This window comes from Dendropsophus ebraccatus, chromosome 7 (genome assembly GCF_027789765.1).
Source record: "Dendropsophus ebraccatus isolate aDenEbr1 chromosome 7, aDenEbr1.pat, whole genome shotgun sequence".
Classification (NCBI taxonomy): Eukaryota; Metazoa; Chordata; class Amphibia; order Anura; family Hylidae; genus Dendropsophus; species Dendropsophus ebraccatus.
Window position 1 is genome coordinate 3876984 of NC_091460.1, and position 20579 is coordinate 3897562.

The 20579-nt window shown below is 50.4% G+C and overlaps 2 protein-coding genes across 2 annotated transcripts in view; both read left to right on the forward strand.

The window, feature by feature from the left end:
- LOC138796614 (peptidase inhibitor 16-like) overlaps positions 1–3185 on the forward strand; it is a 26757-nt gene extending 23572 nt beyond the window's left edge. The window contains exons 6-7 of the mRNA XM_069976225.1: positions 399–703; positions 2411–3185. Of these exons, the coding sequence (XP_069832326.1) occupies positions 399–670 (272 nt within the window). The 3' untranslated portion in view covers positions 671–703; positions 2411–3185. The remainder of the gene's footprint in view (positions 1–398; positions 704–2410) is intronic.
- On the forward strand, positions 680–8737 carry LOC138797131 (olfactory receptor 51G2-like). Its single transcript, XM_069976929.1, has 3 exons — positions 680–744; positions 2411–2536; positions 7663–8737. The coding sequence occupies exons 1-3, from the start codon at positions 680–682 to the stop codon at positions 8735–8737; spliced, it is 1266 nt and encodes a 421-aa protein (XP_069833030.1).
- The last annotated feature ends 11842 nt before the right edge of the window (positions 8738–20579 follow it).

A 20579-nucleotide genomic window follows, 5' to 3' on the forward strand; every position in this document is an offset into this window, starting at 1 on the left:
GGCCACCTGTCCATGGGAGGACCTTGCTTTGCCACCAGTATCCATCTACCCATCTCAGGTTGCTGATATCCCCTTCTATCTTATGTTCATGGATATAGTTTTCTTTCTTTCTCTTTCTCAACCTTTATTTTTTGATTATTTCTTCTGAATGTTGCTTCTGCATTCACTTACTCTTTCGTCTTCATTGATCCTTCTGTGATTCTTCGTTCTTGGCTTCCCGCTTCTTTCTGTTCTGTGTACTAGGTTTCTCCTCTGGACTGTAACCTGTATATACAGCAGAGAGAAGACAATGTCCTGTGATGATTCTCAGTTAACCTTCAATATTCAGAGTTCTTGTTTTCATACAAATAAATCTATTCTTTTTTTTTTTCTTTTTTGACTCTATGATGGATCTCCAGCACAGACACACTTTGGCCGCCCTGTTCATAGTCAACACTTTGTAGGAGCTCCTAAGCCTTGTCCACACCCATGTCTCAGGTCACAGTCTACGCCTCCATTGGCGTTTCCTCTTTATCGTTCAAATCACATTTTACCTTGGGAAGGATATGGCCAACAAAGCCAATGGGTCAGCAAACCTCACGTAAAACCCAGCTTCAAGCAGCTCTGCAAATTGTTAGGGTACAAGAGGGGGGTTTACAGCCTGTACCTCCCTAAAGCTCAACAACACTGAAGATCAGCGATGGGCAAAGTGTCTACAATGCAGGTAAAAAGCTTGTCCTCCGAGCTGAGGAGACTGCATGTCATGTATGTCTCCTCTATGAGATGAATGTCACCATGTGAGGTTCTGATTCCCCAATGTTGTATGTGTTCACACTAAACTCTGCATGTCCCAGTAACATTTACAGCTGGTAGTCTCCAAGGGATGGAGCTCCAGTTATGACCTCAATAACTAATACTAACAAGACTAACAGTCCAATGTATGTTGCATGTTTAGTAGACTTTGAGAATCCTGGACATCACACAACTAGACCACCGGCACCCCCGAAAGAAGCACCCACTAGAGTCGTTGAAGCTATCACAGTAATAACGATAAAGCCGTCGAAAGATCTCCTATCCAACATTGCTTCATTCTTCTCCAGATGGTTTTAGTAAGTGCGACATGATCTTCAGGTATTAAACAGGTGGTCAGGTACCAAACATCCGCAGCAGATTCTGCTAGATCAGTGATTCCCAACCTGTGACTCTCCTGTAACAAAACCACAACTACTGGAAAGCCTCAGGTCGGGAAACACTGTATTAGTTCTATATTGCTGGGTCCTGCTCTGCAGTTCCCAGTAATATATCCTCTTAAGGTGGAGAAGGAACATAAGGTAGATGTTCATGCCACCCGGGACATGGCCTCATCCAGGACACAAATGGGTATTAAAAACTAATAGCCCTATTTCACGGAACGATTATCGTTCATAGACTCGCTCCAACGATCGCTCGTTAACGAGCACTTAACGATTTTTTTTAAGGACGATAACACATAATACGTGTGGGAACGTGAACGATATCTGTTGTGTAACGATTTTTTTGCGATCGTTACATGGTCATTTAAAACATGGGGAAATGTAGGTAGACATTTCAAGAACGACTGAAAGATTTTTTATTGAACGAAAAGATTAGCGAATTATTGTTGAAAGACCAACGATTTTTTTTCGACATGTTGAAAAAAAATAGTGAACGACTCAACAACGATTTTGCTGTTGTCATTCGCTCCTTTAAAGCTATTTCACAGAACGAATATCGTTAATGAGCGGTCATTTGAACGATTTTATGAACGATAATCGTTCAAAAAAGTTCTGTGGAATAGGGCCTTGAGTTCTATCTCTATTCTCCCAGCCGTAGTGGACACATATCTGACAAATATTTCCTCAAAGCTAGGATGAAGTGAAATAGTAAAGTATGGGACCAACAAATTATGGCCTTCATGCAAGTGGGAAGTCTGGAACAAGCCCCTCGTACCATATAGTAATATCTTTGTTAAAGGAGAAGTCTATTTGGGAAGTAAAAAGTCATTACAGTCAGGGGGTGGGGAAATAAGTTATAGTCACCTGTCCCGGTGCCCGCACAGAGCCGCGTCCCACTCATGGACCCCCCCGCCTGTCTTCTGAGCTCTTCAACATCACAACCCGGCTGACAGATGCCCGCTCATCCATTCAGTGACTGAGGTGGGACACCGCAGGAGTCACTGATTGGCTGAGCGGGCTAAATCCCACCTGTCAGTGACATGGATCCCGGGTTGTGTTGACAGCTGGTGCGATCCAGAAGCTCTGTGATGCATCGCAGTGTGGGCAATGGGAACGGTAAGCATAGTATCTTTTTTATTCAAACCCCCATGACTTCTCCTTTAAGGTTAAAGTATGAAGTACCGCATACCCTTGAAAGAGTACAACAAACACGCTTTATCCCTTTGTTTCCCCACCAGGTTTCAACAACCTTTGGTTGCTTCTCAACCGATGGTTTACTCGACTTTCGTCAAGAAGTCTTCAGCCTCCATCCGTGCCTGGAACAGCAAGGTCATCAGGAACTGTACAGCTGTGGAGGCCTGCGGGTGACGTCACTGATGTTCTTTTGCAGAAGTCGGACGTTCCCTGCTCCGTCTGTGAATTCCCAGCAGTTGTTCTATGGAGTCTCATGTTGTGGAAGGTCCACTGTCCTCTCCTCAGGGTGTCTGCATGTATGGAGGGCAGAGTGCATACATGACACAGCACCACTGGTTGAGGTCCAGATCTTCTATACATGTATATGCTTTTGTATATGCTTTAGTTATTTAGTTGACACCAAATATTTCTGTTCTGTAACTTATTAGTGTAGATGATACCGGGTTCCCATTTCTATCCATTATCAATAATAGCATCCAGTGATGTCTCTTCCTTACCTAATCAATACTTCTTTAGTCACTTCCGAGAAAGACAGAAATGTTGTTTAAGGGCGAGCCTGTAAGCCTTGTAGGGACCCACGGAGCTGGTGACCGCAACATGGTGGCATCTATGAGTTATCAAAGATCTTCCCTAAACATTGATGATGTCTTGGCAGGACGAGCCGTATGAATATTATTAGAAATGTGACGGGATGCGGGCGAACGTCTTACTCTTTGTGACCCCATCGCTCTGGTACGGACAGGATTCCGGGGGCCATTATTTATATTATTAGTGGATATGAATCTCATCCTTCTCATTGTATAAACTTCTATCACATAATAAAAGCCTCATTGTACATAGAGTGGTGGGATCTGTGTTCTCGGTAGTGAACATCTCAGAGACCAAGCGGTTACTGAACGCGACCAGATGATCTCAGCAGGACCTGATAAAGAAACCGATACTCTGCAGCCAGAGTAGGATTGGTGATAGTTTTATTAAAGGAGTAATTCAGCAAAAAAAAAAAAAAACTTTCCAATCAACCATGCCAGGCAGATAACAAGAATTAGAAGGCCTAGACATACATGATGGAAATATACTTCTAAATCCAGCTATAGCCATTGGGGGGGGGGGGATTTTCATCTGCGAATTGTTACAGTAAAGACTAGAGATGAGCGAATGTACAGCAAGAACAAAGCAAATCGCTTAGTTGTTTTCGGGATTCTGCTCATCAGGCTGTGAGCAAGTCTGCTCCGCTCTATGCCCCTCCTCCCCGGGTGCTGGAAACTTCTACCAGTTTTCCAGGACTGGATCCATCTTTTCCCAGCACCTGGAAAGGATCGACACGGAGCGGAGCAGACTTCAAAGCCCACAGCCTGATGAGTAGAATCCCGATACAAACAAAGTGCTTTGTACATTCACTCTTCTCTAGTTATGACCTACTGTGTTTTCCCGAAAATAAGTCCTATATTAATTCTTGCTCCCAAAGATGTCTTAGATCTTATTTTCAGACTTTTTTTTTTTTACTGAAGAATAATTCACATGTCACATGCATAGAAGGGACAGAGAGTATGGTATGGCGGCTTCTGGCCACCAGGGGCGCTCACCACAGTACACTTGTACAGGACAGCAGGGACAGTATACAGTATGGCGCCTTCTGGCAACCAGGATCACCACAGCAGGGACAGCGTACAGTATGGCGGCAGGCAACAGGGTAACGGCAGACTGTGTGCAGCTCTAAAACTGGCGGTAGAGGACAATGGAGATAGCAGTAGGTGATGCCTTGCCTGTACATTTACAAGTGACATCCAGAACATTGGGGTTGGCGGCAGGTGACGGTCTTCATGTCCTGCATGCAGCTGCTCTGCAAATGACGGTGAAGGTAGGGGACATTGGCAAGCTAAAAGGAATCCCAGCTGCATGCCCTGGTGTTCTGCTTCCAAACACAAACTTTGTTAGGCCGTACTTTCGGCGGAGGCCTTATATTTAGCAGTTCAGCAAAACCTCTACTAGGTCTTATTTTTGGGGAAACAGGGAAGCTCATGATCACATAAAATGAGTGGTGTTCGACTATCCATGCTACCGGAAGTCATCAGACGATACTCATATTCTTTTCATAAGACAATAAGTCCTGCGTCTATGCATCCCTCTCAGGGCCATCACACAACAGGTGTAAACACAGCGTTACAGACTGAAGCCTCCTGAGATACGAAGTCTCCTGAGAAGCCTCCACCACTTAAGTTGCTCTGCTGCCTCCGCTCACCCCAGAGACGTAACCAATCAGACATATTACTAATGAGGCAAGGTGACTGGAGACCATTGGGGCTGATAAATAACCTTCACATAATGTTCCATTCCTGATCCCTGGACTACACATCAGCACCGTCACTGCCCACACAACTGTAGAACATCAGCATGTGAGGAAACGGCCCCTGGCACTCCTCCAGTAAGTGACAACCTCCGTCCTCTGCTGAAGATTCAAATGTCAGATCTCACGGTTCACTTCTCAAATGTACTAAAACAATAGTGCTCTAATATACAGAGTGACTCAGGCCGGGTTCACACTGCGTTTCTGCAATCAGTTTTATGCAAAAAACGGATTAAAACAAAAAACAGTCCTGGTTTTGGTTGAAAAATACTGAGCAAAAATTCTGTGTGTGAACACAGCCTAAGGGTACTATTACACGAAGCGATTTTTTCAACAATCACCGATCTCAAACGACCGCTATGGCGAACGACCTGAAATCGTTCACCCAATTACATGGAACGATGATCGTTACTTATGATCGTTCTTGCGGTCGACTTGTAGTCGCTACTGCGAACGACGGCTTATTCCATGCGAACGATTTACATAGTTACATAGTTACACAGTTAATACGGTTGAAAGAAGACACATGTCCATCAAGTTCAACCAAGGAGGGGATGGATACAGGGAAGGGGGAGGGGTGATAGGCAAACCATCAACGATAAAAATAGGTCCAAATTCTATCAAATGTCCAATGATTTGTCGTTGGTCGTTTAATCGTTGTCTGCTATTACACTAAATAATTATTGTTCAAATCCGAACGATCTAATAATTTTTCGACAGATAATCGTCCCGTGTAATAGGGCCCTTAGGCAGGGTTATGCAAAAACGGCTATGAAAAAACAGAAGCATTTCTATGCATCCATCTTGAATCTTCTTTACATTGACTTCCAAAAAAAGGATCAAAACCTGTCAAAAACATTTTTTTTAGCGTACACAAAAATGTGGTCAACGGTCAATTTTTTAACGTTTTTTTTTTACAATGTAAATTAATGGAAAAATGATTTAAGATAGATGCACACACAAATACATCTGTTTTTGCATAACCCAGCCTAAGGCTATGTTCACACACAATATTTTGCTCAGTATTTTTCAACCAAAACCAGGAGTGGATCAAAAACACAGAAAGGCTATGTTCCCACACTGCTGAAATTGAGTGGTCCGTTGCAATTTTATGACAAATAATTTTAAAACAACGGCCATTAGGTACCATTATATGGTGGCCATCCACTCAATTTCAGCTGTGTGTAAACATAGCCTTTCTGTGTTTTCGATCTACTTGGTTGCAAAATACTGAGCAAAATCCTGTGTGGGAACATAGCCTAAAATTGTATCATAGCCCTAATGATGCACTTTCATTACACACCACGTCAGAAATTAAAATAAAAATTCATTTAAAAAAATACAATAAAAGTCTAAAAACCATGCAGAGTCCTAAGAGAGCTGAAATAAATGTTCATAAATGTTACTATGCAGAATCCCGGGAAAGTTGGATCATCGTCAGTAATCGCATAACCTTTAAGAAGTTTGGTCACCTATTTAGCACTCGCCCCCCGATCACATCATACAGAAACCAAATAGGAGACCAAACAACCCAAACATTTAGATTATATTACATAGATATAACAGCCAGAATATTAATGGTCCCCATACACCTTAGTCCCCGGCTGTCAGTATATGGTGTATAGGGCTCTTCCGCTTGTCCACTCATGATGATATAAGTGGAAATAGGAGTCAGGTGTGATGGAAACACTAGACACACACCCCTCTCACGGGTGGGTCAGGGATTCCACTTATAATATCAAACACTTAAACCCACAGACCAAGGCCCGGGGCACAAACCCCTATTAACAAAAACACCCCCCAAAAAATTAATAAAATATAGCTTTTAATGATATTCCTTAAAAATCAAGGTGAACCTAATTAAAATTACATAACCCCTAGATCTGTCTCTCACTATAATTATAAAGATATGGAGATACAGCGATCCTCCCTCAATCACTTACTATCATAAACAGTGCAGGGAGGGAGGATCGCTGTATCTCCATATCTTTATAATTATAGTGAGAGACAGATCTAGGGGTTATGTAATTTTAATTAGGTTCACCTTGATTTTTAAGGAATATCATTAAAAGCTATATTTTATTAATTTTTTGGGGGGTGTTTTTGTTAATAGAGGTGTGATAGAAAAACACCATCTGACCCCTTTGTTCTGGGAGAGATAAGCCGCAGTCTGTTGCCCCTCCTTATAGAGAACACAGGACCGCTCAGCCATGCCAAAAGTAAGGGCCCTATTCCACAGGACGATTATCGTTCGCATAATCGTTAACGATAAAGGATCGCTATTGCGAACAACCTGAAATCGTTCACCCATTTATACGGAACGATGATCGTTACTTATGATCGTTCTTGCGGTCATCTTGTCATCACTATTGCAAACGACCGAACGTCGTCTTATTCCATGCGAACAATTTGCGAACAAGCAACGATAAAAATAGGTCCAGGTCTTATTAAGCAATGAACGATTTCTCCTTTAATCGTTAACTGCTATTCAACCGAACGATTATCGCTTTGTTCCGAACGATTTAACGATAATCCGAACGATAATTGTCCCTTGGGTTAGCACCCCTAACTGTCTATAGGAAGGACGGGCATCAGGAGGGAGAGATAACCGGCAGCTGAGTGATCGTGTGGCAATCAGTTACTGAAGATGTTTGGGGGCCTTAAAGGGGTTATCCAGCGCTACAAAAACACGGCCACTTTCCCCTACTGTTGTCCCTTAGTTTGGGTGGGGTTTTGAAACTCAGTTCCATTGAAGTAAATGGAGCTTAATTGCAAACTACACCTGAACTAGAGATAACAGTAGGGGGAAAAGCGGCCATGTTTTTGTAGCGCTGGATAACCCCTTTAAGGCCATGTTCCCACTACGTATAAACAACGTTCACAGCAGAACGGCCATTGTTTAACGCTAACTACCCACATGTATCCTATCATTTACTTTATTGTCCCAAATAGAAATAAAAATGTTTCATGCTTATTATCTCGGCTCCTTGTTGGCTCCTCTTGGTACCTGGAGATGCCCGACCTGTGTTGTTTTGTTGTGTCTAGGAGCAGAATGATCTCCTCAATGAACGCCACGGACAGCGGAGATGTCCTCACCCTGCTCCTGGTGGGAATCCCTGGCCTTGAACACGTCTACTCTTGGATACTACTCCTGTTCTGCATCTTCTACGCCATTTCGTTGACTGGGAACAGTGTTTTGTTCCTCCTCATTAGGACGGATGTGTCCCTGCAGACGCCTATGTATGAGTTGGTGTCCATGTTGGCGCTGGCTGACCTGTGTCTGTCCCTGGCCACCCTGCCCACAGTATTAGGGGTGTTTGGTCTCCAGTCTCTTCGGCTTCCTGTGCCCATGTGTCTTTTTCAGATGTTCTTCATCCACACGTTGTCGGTCTTGGATTCTTCCCTTCTTCTAGCCATGGCTTATGACAGATTTGTGGCCATCTGCTGTCCTCTCCGGTACTCGTCACTCCTCACCAGGCCCCTTACCAGTAAGTTGGGGTTGCTGTCGGTTTTTCGGGGTGTGGCTATAATCTTGCCGATCCCGTTGATGCTGCACATCTCCGGTCTGTGTAAGGGCAGCCAGCTTTCCCATGCCTTCTGCCTGCACCCGGACATCACCAGGCTCCTCTGCTCCAGGCTGCCGGCCATTGACATATACAGTCTCTTTGCCGTCTTATCCACAATGGGGCTGGACGCTCTTCTCATCACTCTATCCTACGTCCTCATACTGAAGGCCGTCTGCTCTCTCAGTTCACCGTATGAGCGCTGTAAAGCTTTCCACAAGTGTGCGGGTCATATAACCATGGTGCTCCTATTCTACTGCCCCATGATCGGCCTGTCTCTGAGCCACAGATTTGGGGGTCACAAGACGCCATTTATACACGTTCCTTTGGCTTACCTGCACTTCCTCCTCCCACCCGCCATTAATCCCATAGTGTACGGTGTGAGAAGTAAGTCTGTCTATCAGCGCCTCCTCCACAGACTATGCGGCGCCCCGATACACAGCAAGCCTCCAAGCGTCCAGTGACTGGGCCCACTCAAAATCTTCATTCCGTATATGATCTTACATCAACCAGTCTCAACCTGGGCCCCCACAGATGTAACCTCTGTAACCAGGGCCGTGGAGTCAGAGTCGAAGCTAGTTTTGGCTGGAGTCGGAAAACTCAGACTCCAGCTTCAAATAAAATCTTTTAAAATTTTATAATTGAGTTTTCAAATAAATATTATAAATGTTCCTCGTTAATATAGTTTATGTTTTATCGCTCTAAGCACTTTACTTATAACTACCAGACACCACCCCCCACATACATTTACTTTCCTCCATATATCAGTAATCTGGTCTCTATTTGGCAGTTTGTTTCTGAGCTGGAAGAGTCCATTGTGTGGGGGGAGATCTGTGCTGGTCTCTTCCTGGATGCTGGATGACTGTATATGAGCATCAGTGTAATATGAAGATATCCTGTGTAATATAGAGGAGGAGGAGGAGACATAAGTAGTGTAGCTGTAACCTCTGTCCTCAATGTGGGTTTTTTTCTTCAGTTTGTTATGGCTGCAGCTGGGTGTGTCTGTGTGCTATAGCTGCAGCAGGCTGTGTGTGTGCACTAAGACTGGACCAGGCTGTGTGTGTTTGTGCGCAATATGGCTGAAGCAGACTGTGTGTGTGTGTACTATGGCTGCAGCAGGCTGTGTGTGTATGTGTGTGTGTGTGTGTGCTATGGCTGCAGCAGGCTGTGTTTGTGTGTGTGCTATGGCTGCAGCAGGCTGTGTTTGTGTGTGTGTGCTATGGTTGCAGCAGGGTGTGTGTGTGTGTGTGTGTGTGCTATGGCTGCAACAGGCTGTGTATGTGTGTGTATGCTATGGCTGCAGCAGGCTGTGTGAGTTTGTGTGTGTGTGTGTGTGTGTATGCTATGGCTGCAGCAGGCTGTGTTTGTGTGTGTGTGCTATGGCTGCAGCAGGGTGTGTGTGTGTGTGCGCGCTATGGCTGCAGCAAGCTGTGTGTGCGTGCGCTATGGCTGCAGCAGGGAGTGAGTGTGTGCGCTATGGCAGCAGCTGGGTGGGTATGTGTGCGTGCTATGGCTGCAGCAGGCTGTGTGTGTTAGTGTGTGTGTGCGCTATGGCTGCAGCAAGCTGTGTGTGTGCGCGCTATGGCTGCAGCAGGCTGTGTGTGTGTGCTATGGCTGCAGCAGGGAGTAAGTGTGTGCGCTATGGCAGCAGCTGGGTGTGTGTGCGTGCTATGGCTGCAGCAGGCTGTGTGTGTACTATGACTGGACCAGGCTGTGTGTGTGTGCTATGGCTGCAGTAGGCTGTGTGTGTGCTATAGCTGCAGCAGGCTGTGTGTGTGTGTGTACTATGGCTGCAGCAGGCTGTGTGTGAGTTCTTGCTATGGCTGCAGCAAGCTGTGTGTGTGCGTACTATGGCTGCAGCAGGCTGGGTGTATGTGTGTGTGCTATGGCTGCAGCAGGTTGTGTGTGTGCGCTATGACTGGACCAGACTGAGTGTGTGTGTGCTATGTCTGCAGCAGGCTGTGTGTGTGTGTGTGTGTGCGCGCTATGTCTGCAGCAGACTGTGTGTGTGTGTGTGCGCTATGGCTGCAGCAGGTTGTGTGTGTGTGTGTGTGTGTGCTATGGCTGCAGCAGGCTGTGTGTGTGTGCTATGGCTGCAGCAGGCTGTGTGCTATGGCTGCAGCAGGCTGTGTGTGTGTGTGTGTGTGTGTGTGTATGATATGGCTGCAGCAGGCTATGTGTCTGTGTGCTAAGGCTGCAGCAGGCTGTGTGTGTGTATGCTATCGCTGCAGCAGGCTGTGTGTGTGTGTGTGTGTGCTATGGCTGCAGCTGTGTGTGTGTGTGTTTGTCTGCTATGGCTGCAGCTGGCTGTGTGTGTGTGTGCGCGCTATGTCTGCAGCAGACTGTGTGTGTGTGTGTGTGCTATGGCTGCAGCAGGCTGTGTGTGTGTGTGTGCTATGGCTGCAGCAGGCTGTGTGTGTGTGTGTGTATGATATGGCTGCAGCAGGCTATGTGTCTGTGTGCTAAGGCTGCAGCAGGCTGTGTGTGTGTATGCTATGGCTGTAGCAGGCTGTGTGTGTGTGTGTGTGTGTGTGCTATGGCTGCAGCTGTGTGTGTGTGTTTGTCTGCTATGGCTGCAGCAGGCTGTGTGTGTGTGTGTGTGTGTGTGTGTGTGTTAGAGAGAAAGGCAGAAATTAACGGAAGTCTGGGCATCAGTGATGTCAATCTCAGCCTCACTGAGAAAAGTCCGCTTAGCTAATCAGTGAGTGAGGTAGGACACAGCTGTGGTAACTGACTGGCTGAGCAGGTAGTTCTTGTGGTACTGCAATGATTCAGGAGCATGGACAATGACAGAGAGCTAAACCATCAGGGACTATGGCTGATCCCTATATATCACTATGTGTGACCCCCCCCCCCCCCCCCCCCATATCACTATGTGTGACCTCTATATCACAGGGATCTGCCATTGTTAGCAGTGTATCTTTCTGTATGGTAATGATATAGTTAGGAACATAGAAGATGTCAGCAGAAAAGACCACCTGCTCCATCTAGTCTGGTTGTGAGTTGTTCAGGACATGGAGGCTGGAGACTGGCTGTATCCACTACACACACAGGAGAAGCTGCTTTATATCTGTCCTTAATCCCTTAGAAGTCGCCCCAGGATCATGTAGGACATTAGGGAGAAGCTGCTGAGCCTGATCTCCTGTACCCCAGTGTAATAATGGGGGAGCTAGAGTGTAATAACTCCCCGGGGTGTGACCAGCCAGTTATGGAGGAGCCGGAGTGTGATAATAACTCCCCGGGGTGTGAGCAGCCAGTTATGGAGGAGCCGGAGTGTGATAATAACCCCCGGGGTGTGAGCGGATAGTTATAGAGGAGCCGGAGTGTGATAATAACTCCCCAGGGTGTGAGCGGATAGTTATAGAGGAGCCGGAGTGTGATAATAACTCCCCAGGTGTGAGCGGCCAGTTATGGAGGAGCCGGAGTGTGATAATAACTCCCCGGGGTGTGAGCGGCCAGTTATAGAGGAGCCGGAGTGTGATAATTACCCCCGGGGTGTGACCGGCCAGTTATGGAGGAGCTGGAGTGTGATAATAACCCCCCGGGGTGTGAGCGGCCAGTTATGGAGGAGCCGGAGTGTGATAATAACTCCCCGGGATGTGAGCGGCCGGTTATGGAGGAGCCGGAGTGTGATAACTCCCCGGGGTGTGAGCGGCCAGTTATGGAGGAGCCGGAGTGTGATAACTCCCCGGGGTGTGAGCGGCCAGTTATGGAGGAGCCGGAGTGTGATGATAACTCCCCGGGGTGTGAGCGGCCAGTTATGGAGGAGCCGGAGTGTGATAATAACCCCCCGGGGTGTGAGCGGCCAGTTATGGAGGAGCCGGAGTGTGATAATAACTCCCCGGGATGTGAGCGGCCAGTTATGGAGGAGCCAGAGTGTGATAATAACCCCCCGGGGTGTGACCGGCCAGTTATAGAGGAGCCGGAGTGTGATAATTACCCCCGGGGTGTGAGCGGCCAGTTATGGAGGAGCCAGAGTGTGATAATAACCCCCCGGGGTGTGAGCGGCCAGTTATGGAGGAGCCTGAGTGTGATAATAACTCCCGGGGTGTGAGCGGCCAGTTATGGAGGAGCCTGAGTGTGATAATAACTCCCGGGGTGTGAGCGGCCAGTTATGGAGGAGCCGGAGTGTGATAATAACTCCCCGGGGTGTGACCGGCCAGTTATGGAGGAGCCGGAGTGTGATAATAACTCCCCGGGGTGTGAGCGGCCAGTTATGGAGGAGCCGGAGTGTGATAATAACCCCCGGGGTGTGAGCGGCCAGTTATGGAGGAGCCTGAGTGTGATAATAACTCCCGGGGTGTGAGCGGCCAGTTATGTAGGAGCCGGAGTGTGATAATAACCCCCCGGGGTGTGACCGGCCAGTTATGGAGGAGCCGGAGTGTGATAATAACCCCCCGGGGTGTGAGCGGCCAGTTATGGAGGAGCCTGAGTGTGATAATAACTCCCGGGGTGTGAGCGGCCAGTTATGGAGGAGCCGGAGTGTGATAATAACTCCCCGGGGTGTGAGCGGCTAGTTATGGAGGAGCCGGAGTGTGATAACTCCCTGGGGTGTGAGCGGCCAGTTATGGAGGAGTCAGAGTGTGATAATAACCCCCCGGGGTGTGAGCGGCCAGTTATGGAGGAGCCGGAGTGTGATAATAACCCACCGGGGTGTGACCGGCCAGTTATGGAGGAGCCGGAGTGTGATAATAACCCCCCGGGGTGTGAGCGGCCAGTTATGGAGGAGTCAGAGTGTGATAATAACTCCCCGGGGTGTGAGCGGCTAGTTATGGAGGAGCCGGAGTGTGATAACTCCCTGGGGTGTGACCGGCCAGTTATGGAGGAGTCAGAGTGTGATAATAACCCCCCGGGGTGTGAGCGGCCAGTTATGGAGGAGCCGGAGTGTGATAATAACCCCCCGGGGTGTGAGCGGCCAGTTATGGAGGAGCCGGAGTGTGATAATAACTCCCCCGGGGTGTGACCGGCCAGTTATGGAGGAGCCGGAGTGTGATAATAACCCCCGGGGTGTGACCGGCCAGTTATGGAGGAGCCGGAGTGTGATAATAACCCCCCGGGGTGTGAGCGGCCAGTTATGGAGGAGCCGGAGTGTGATAATAACCCCCGGGGTGTGAGCGGCCAGTTATGGAGGAGCCTGAGTGTGATAATAACTCCCGGGGTGTGAGCGGCCAGTTATGTAGGAGCCGGAGTGTGATAATAACCCCCCGGGGTGTGACCGGCCAGTTATGGAGGAGCCGGAGTGTGATAATAACTCCCGGGGTGTGAGCGGCCAGTTATGGAGGAGCCGGAGTGTGATAATAACTCCCCGGGGTGTGAGCGGCCAGTTATGGAGGAGCCGGAGTGTGATAATAACCCCCCGGGGTGTGAGCGGCCAGGTATGGAGAAGCTGGAGTGTGATAATAACTCCCCGGGGTGTGAGCGGCCAGTTATGGAGGAGCCGGAGTGTGATAACTCCCCGGGGTGTGACCGGCCAGTTATGGAGGAGCTGGAGTGTGATAATAACTCCCCGGGGTGTGAGCGGCCAGTTATGTAGGAGCCGGAGTGTGATAATAACCCCCCGGGGTGTGACCGGCCAGTTATGGAGGAGCCGGAGTGTGATAATAACTCCCGGGGTGTGAGCGGCCAGTTATGGAGGAGCCGGAGTGTGATAATAACTCCCCGGGGTGTGAGCGGCCAGTTATGGAGGAGCCGGAGTGTGATAATAACCCCCCGGGGTGTGAGCGGCCAGGTATGGAGAAGCTGGAGTGTGATAATAACTCCCCGGGGTGTGAGCGGCCAGTTATGGAGGAGCTGGAGTGTGATAATAACTCCCCGGGGTGTGAGCGGCCAGTTATGGAGGAGCCGGAGTGTGATAATAACCCCCCTGGGTGTGAGCGGCCAGTTATGGAGGAGCCGGAGTGTGATAATAACCCCCCGGGGTGTGAGCGGCCAGTTATGGAGGAGCCGGAGTGTGATAATAACCCCCGGGGTGTGACCGGCCAGTTATGGAGGAGCCGGAGTGTGATAATAACCCCCCGGGGTGTGAGCGGCCAGTTATGGAGGAGCCGGAGTGTGATAATAACCCCCGGGGTGTGAGCGGCCAGTTATGGAGGAGCCTGAGTGTGATAATAACTCCCGGGGTGTGAGCGGCCAGTTATGTAGGAGCCGGAGTGTGATAATAACCCCCCGGGGTGTGACCGGCCAGTTATGGAGGAGCCGGAGTGTGATAATAACTCCCGGGGTGTGAGCGGCCAGTTATGGAGGAGCCGGAGTGTGATAATAACTCCCCGGGGTGTGAGCGGCCAGTTATGGAGGAGCCGGAGTGTGATAATAACCCCCCGGGGTGTGAGCGGCCAGTTATGGAGGAGCCTGAGTGTGATAATAACTCCCGGGGTGTGAGCGGCCAGTTATGGAGGAGCCGGAGTGTGATAATAACTCCCCGGGGTGTGAGCGGCCAGTTATGGAGGAGCCGGAGTGTGATAACTCCCTGGGGTGTGACCGGCCAGTTATGGAGGAGCCGGAGTGTGATAATAACTCCCCGGGGTGTGAGCGGCCAGTTATGGAGGAGCCGGAGTGTGATAATAACTCCCCGGGGTGTGAGCGGCCAGTTATGGAGGAGCCGGAGTGTGATAATAACTCCCCGGGGTGTGAGCGGCCAGTTATGGAGGAGCCGGAGTGTGATAATAACTCCCCGGGGTGTGAGCGGCTAGTTATGGAGGAGCCGGAGTGTGATAACTCCCTGGGGTGTGACCGGCCAGTTATGGAGGAGCCGGAGTGTGATAATAACCCCCCGGGGTGTGAGCGGCCAGTTATGGAGGAGCCTGAGTGTGATAATAACTCCCCGGGGTGTGAGCGGCCAGTTATGGAGGAGCCGGAGTGTGATAATAACTCCCCCGGGGTGTGAGCGGCCAGTTATGGAGGAGCCGGAGTGTGATAATAACCCCCCGGGGTGTGAGCGGCCAGTTATGGAGGAGCCGGAGTGTGATAATAACCCCCGGGGTGTGACCGGCCAGTTATGGAGGAGCCGGAGTGTGATAATAACCCCCCGGGGTGTGAGCGGCCAGTTATGGAGGAGCCGGAGTGTGATAATAACCCCCGGGGTGTGAGCGGCCAGTTATGGAGGAGCCGGAGTGTGATAATAACTCCCCGGGGTGTGAGCGGCCAGTTATGGAGGAGCCGGAGTGTGATAATAACTCCCCGGGGTGTGAGCGGCCAGTTATAGAGGAGCCGAAGTGTGATAATAACTCCCCGGGGTGTGAGCGGCCAGTTATAGAGGAGCCGGAGTGTGATAATAACTCCCCGGGGTGTGAGCGGCCAGTTAAAGAGGAGCCGGAGTGTGATAATAACTCCCCGGGGTGTGAGCGGCCAGTTAAAGAGGAGCCGGAGTGTGATAATAACTCCCCGGGGTGTGAGCGGCCAGTTATAGAGGAGGCGGAGTGTGATAATAACTCCCCGGGGTGTGAGCGGCCAGTTATAGAGGAGCCGAAGTGTGATAATAACTCCCCGGGGTGTGAGCGGCCAGTTAAAGAGGAGCCGGAGTGTGATAATAACCCCCCGGGGTGTGAGCGGCCAGTTATGGAGGAGCCGGAGTGTTATAATAACTCCCCGGGGTGTGAGCGGCCAGTTATGGAGGAGCCGGAGTGTGATAATAACTCCCCGGGGTGTGAGCGGCCAGTTATGGAGGAGCCGGAGTGTGATAATAACTCCCCGGGGTGTGAGCGGCCAGTTATGGAGGAGCCGGAGTGTGATAATAACTCCCCAGGGTGTGAACGGCCAGTTATGGAGGAGGAGGAGTGTGATAATAACCCCCCGGGGTGTGAGCGGCCAGTTATGGAGGAGGCGGAGTGTGATAATAACCCCCCGGGGTGTGAGCGGCCAGTTATGGAGGAGCCGGAGTGTGATAATAACCCCCCGGGGTGTGAGCGGCCAGTTATGGAGAAGCTGGAGTGTGATAATAACCCCCCGGGGTGTGAGCGGCCAGTTATGGAGGAGCCGGAGTGTGATAACTCCCCGGGGTGTGAGCGGCCAGTTATGGAGGAGCCGGAGTGTGATAATAACTCCCCGGGGTGTGACCGGCCAGTTATGGAGGAGCTGGAGTTGGAGTCGGTCCTGATAAAATTCAGGAGTCGGAGCTGTTACCACCAGGGTAACACTGATGGACAAGGACCCCCAGCAGCCTCGGTATTCCGCCAGCCGTAAGCATCAGATACCAACGAGCAAAGACTTACAGCCAGCACAGCACAACTATGGCTGCAATGAAGGACTGACAGTCAAAAAGCAGCAAAAAGGGAATGGGGGAGAAGGACCTGACAGCTGTGAGAGGGGCCAGGGCTACCATATCAGGGACAAGATAAAAGGAAGGTGGGGGGCAGAATGTAAAGGTGAAATCTTAAAGGGGTTCTCCTGCAAAAATCTTTTTCTTTTAAATCAACTAGTTTCAGCAAGTTATATAGATTTGTAATTTACTTCTATTAAATAATCTCCAGTGTTTCAGTACTTATCAGCTGCTGTATGTCCTGCAGGAAGTGGTGTATTCTCTCCTGTGTGACACAGTGCTCTCTGCTGCCATCTCTGTCCATGTCAGGAACTGTCCAGAGCAGCAGCAAATCCCCATAGAAAACCTCTCCTGCTCTGGACAGTTCCTGACATGGCAGCAGAGACCACTGTGACACACTGGAGAGAATACACCACTTCTTGCAGGACATACAGCAGCTGAGAAGTACTGGAAGACTGGAGAGAATACACCACTTCCTGCAGGACATACAGCATGTGACTGGAGGAGTCACCATACCAGAATTCTGACCTCGATACTGATACAAACCTTTTTTTTATTTTAATATTCGATGCTTAGTAGTGTATTAACCCCCCCCCCCCAGGCTGCAGATATACACCCCCCCCCCAGGCTGCAGATATACACCCCCCCCCCCAGGCTGCAGATATACACCCCCCCCCCCAGGCTGCAGATATACACCCCCCCCCCCAGGCTGCAGATATAACCCCCCCCCCGGACTGTTATTAATCTGTACTATTGCAGTGACAATTTATTTTTCTACTATAAAAAAAAATAGTTGACATTTTTTATAATAAATCTGCTTAAAGAGGATGAATCGAACAACGCTGGCACAGGGAAGCCGGTGCCGCCGTCCTTATTTTGAACCGCGGCCCAGTTCCCGTGTAGGGCGCAGCTCTACTCGTGGTTATCGGGACGGGGGTGAAGCACTGGAGGCAGGCCGTGACCCCTGCCCCTCCATGATGTGGCTTCATTAGAGAATACTCACCTGCTTCTCAGTTGGAGAGGGGGGTGGAGCAGGTGAGTATTCTCAGTTGGGGGGGGGAGCAGCAGGTGAGTATTCTCAGTGGGGGGAGCAGGTGAGTATTCTCAGTTGGGGGGGAGCAGGTGAGTATTCTCAGTTGGGGGGAGCAGGCGAGTATTCTCAGTTGGGGGGGAGCAGCAGGTGAGTATTCTCAGTTGGGGGGAGCAGGTGAGTATTCTCAGTTGGGGGGGAGCAGCAGGTGAGTATTCTCAGTGGGGGGAGCAGGTGAGTACTCTCAGTTGGGGTGGGGAGCAGGTGAGTATTCTCAGTTGGGTGGGAGCAGGTGAGTATTCTCAGTTGGGGGGAGCAGGTGAGTATTCTCAGTTGGGGGGGAGCAGGTGAGTATTCTCAGTTGGGGGAGCAGGTGAGTATTCTCAGTTGGGGGAGCAGGTGAGTATTCTCAGTTGGGGGAGCAGGTGAGTATTCTCAGTTGGGGGAGAGCAGGTGAGTATTCTCAGTTGGGGGAAGCAGCAGGTGAGTATTCTCAGTGGGGGGAGCAGGTGAGTATTCTCAGTTGGGGGCAGCAGGTGAGTATTCTCAGTTGGGGGGAGCAGGTAAGTATTCTCAGTTGGGGGGAGCAGCAGGTGAGTATTCTCAGTTGGGGGGGAGCAGCAGGTGAGTATTCTCAGTTGGGGGGGAGCAGCAGGTGAGTATTCTCAATTGGAGGGGAGCAGCAGGTGAGTATTCTCAGTCGGGGGGAGCAGGTGAGTATTCTCAGTTGGGTGGGAGCAGGTGAGTATTCTCAGTTGGGTGGGAGCAGGTGAGTATTCTCAGTTGGGTGGGAGCAGGTGAGTATACTCAGTGGGGGGAGCAGCAGGTGAGTATTCTCAGTTGAGGTGGGGAGCAGGTGAGTATTCTCAGTTAGGGTGGGGATCAGGTGAGTATTCTCAGTTAGGGTGGGGAGCAGGTGAGCATTCTCAGTTAGGGGGAACAGGTGAGTATTCTCGTTGGGGGGGAGCAGGTGAGTATTCTCAGTTGTGGGGAGCAGGTGAGTATTCTCAGTTGGGGGGGAGAAGCAGGTGAGTATTCTCAGTTGGGGGGGAGAAGCAGGTGAGTATTCTAAGTGGGGGGGAGCAGGTGAGTATTCTCAATTGGGGGGAGCAGGTGAGTATTCTCGTTGGGGGGGAGCAGGTGAGTATTCTCAGTTGGGGGGGGGAGCAGGTGAGTATTCTCAGTTGGGGGGGGGAGCAGGTGAGTATTCTCAGTTGGGGGGGGAGCAGGTGAGTATTCTCAGTTGGGGGGAGCAGCAGGTGAGTATTCTCAGTCGGGGGAGCAGGTGAGTATTCTCAGTTGGGGGGAGCAGGTGAGTATTCTCAGTTGGGGGGAGCAGCAGGTGAGTGTTCTCAGTTGGGGGGAGCAGCAGGTGAGTGTTCTCAGTTGGGGGGGAGCAGGTGAGTATTCTCAGTTGGGGGGGAGCAGGTGAGTATTCTCAGTTGGGGGGGAGCAGCAGGTGAGTATTCTCAGTTGGGGGGGAGCAGCAGGTGAGTATTCTCGGTTGGGGGGGAGCAGGTGAGTATTCTCAGTTGGGGGGAGAAGCAGTTGAGTATTCTCAGTGGGGGAGAGCAGGTGAGTATTCTCAGTTGGAGGGGAGCAGCAGGTGAGTATTCTCAGTGGGGGGAGCAGGTGAGTATTCTCAGTTGGGTGAAGCAGGTAAGTATTGTCAGTTAGGGGGAGCAGGTGAGTATTCTCAGTCGGAAGGAGCAGGTGAGTATTCTCAGTTGGGGTGGGGAGCAGGTGAGTATTCTCAGTTGGGTGGGAGCAGGTGAGTATTCTCAGTGGGGGGGGGAGCAGCAGGTGAGTATTCTCAGTTGGGGGGAGCAGCAGGTGAGTATTCTCATTTGGGGTGGGGAGCAGGTGAGTATTCTCAGTTAGGGTGGGGAGCAGGTGAGTATTCTCAGTTGGGGGGAGCAGGTGAGTATTCTCAGTTGGGGGGGAGCAGGTGAGTATTCTCAGTTGGGGGGAGCAGGTGAGTATTCTCAGTTGGGGGGAGCAGGTGAGTATTCTCAGGTGGGGGGAGCAGGTGAGTATTCTCAGTTGGGGGGAGCAGGTGAGTATTCTCAGTTGGGGGGAGCAGGTGAGTATTCTCAGTTGGGGGGAGCAGGTGAGTATTCTCAGTTGGGCGGAGCAGGTGAGTATTCTCAGTTGTGGGGAGCAGGTGAGTATTCTCAGTTGGGGGGAGCAGGTGAGTATTCTCAGTTGGGGGGAGCAGGTGAGTATTCTCAGTTGGGGGAGCAGGTGAGTATTCTCAGTTGGGGGGAGCAGGTGAGTATTCTCAGTTGGGGGGAGCAGGTGAGTATTCTCAGTTGGGGGGAGCAGGTGAGTATTCTCAGTTGGGGGGAGCAGGTGAGTATTGTCAGTTGGGGGAAGCAGCAGGTGAGTATTCTCAGTGGGGGGAGCAGGTGAGTATTCTCAGTTGGGGGGAGCAGGTGAGTATTCTCAGTTGGGCGGAGCAGGTGAGTGTTCTCAGTTGGGGGGAGCAGCAGGTGAGTATTCTCAGTTGGGGGGGAGCAGGTGAGTATTCTCAGTTGGGGGGAGCAGCAGTTGAGTATTCTCAGTTGGGGGGAGCAGGTGAGTATTCTCAGTTGGGGGGGAGCAGAAGGTGAGTATTCTCAGTTGGGGGGAGCAGGTGAGTATTCTCAGTTGGGGGAAGCAGGTGAGTATTCTCAGTTGGGGGAAGCAGGTGAGTATTCTCAGTTGGGGGAAGCAGGTGAGTATTCTCAGTTGGGGGAAGCAGGTGAGTATTCTCAGCTGGGGGGGAGCAGCAGGTGAGTATTCTCAGTGGGGGGGGCAGGTGAGTATTCTCAGTTAGGGGAGCAGCAGGTGAGTATTCTCATTGTGGGGGGGGGGAGCAGGTGCGTATTCTCAGTGGAGGGGAGCAGGTGAGTATTCTCAGTGGGGAGAAGCAGGTGAGTATTCTCAGTTGGGGGGAGCAGGTGAGTATTCTCAGTTGGGGGGAGCAGCAGGTGAGTATTCTCAGTGTGGGGGGGAGCAGGTGAGTATTCTCAGTTGGGGG

Coding starts and splice junctions, on each gene's coding strand:
- LOC138797131 (XM_069976929.1), top strand. CDS start 680: ATGGGCAAAGTGTCTACAATGCAGGTAAAAAGCTTGTCCTCCGAGCTG. Junction 745..2,410: donor CTGAGGAGACTGCATGTCAT/GTATGTCTCCTC, acceptor TTTCCCCACCAG/GTTTCAACAACCTTTGGTTG. Junction 2,537..7,662: donor ACAGCTGTGGAGGCCTGCGG/GTGACGTCACTG, acceptor TGTCCCAAATAG/AAATAAAAATGTTTCATGCT.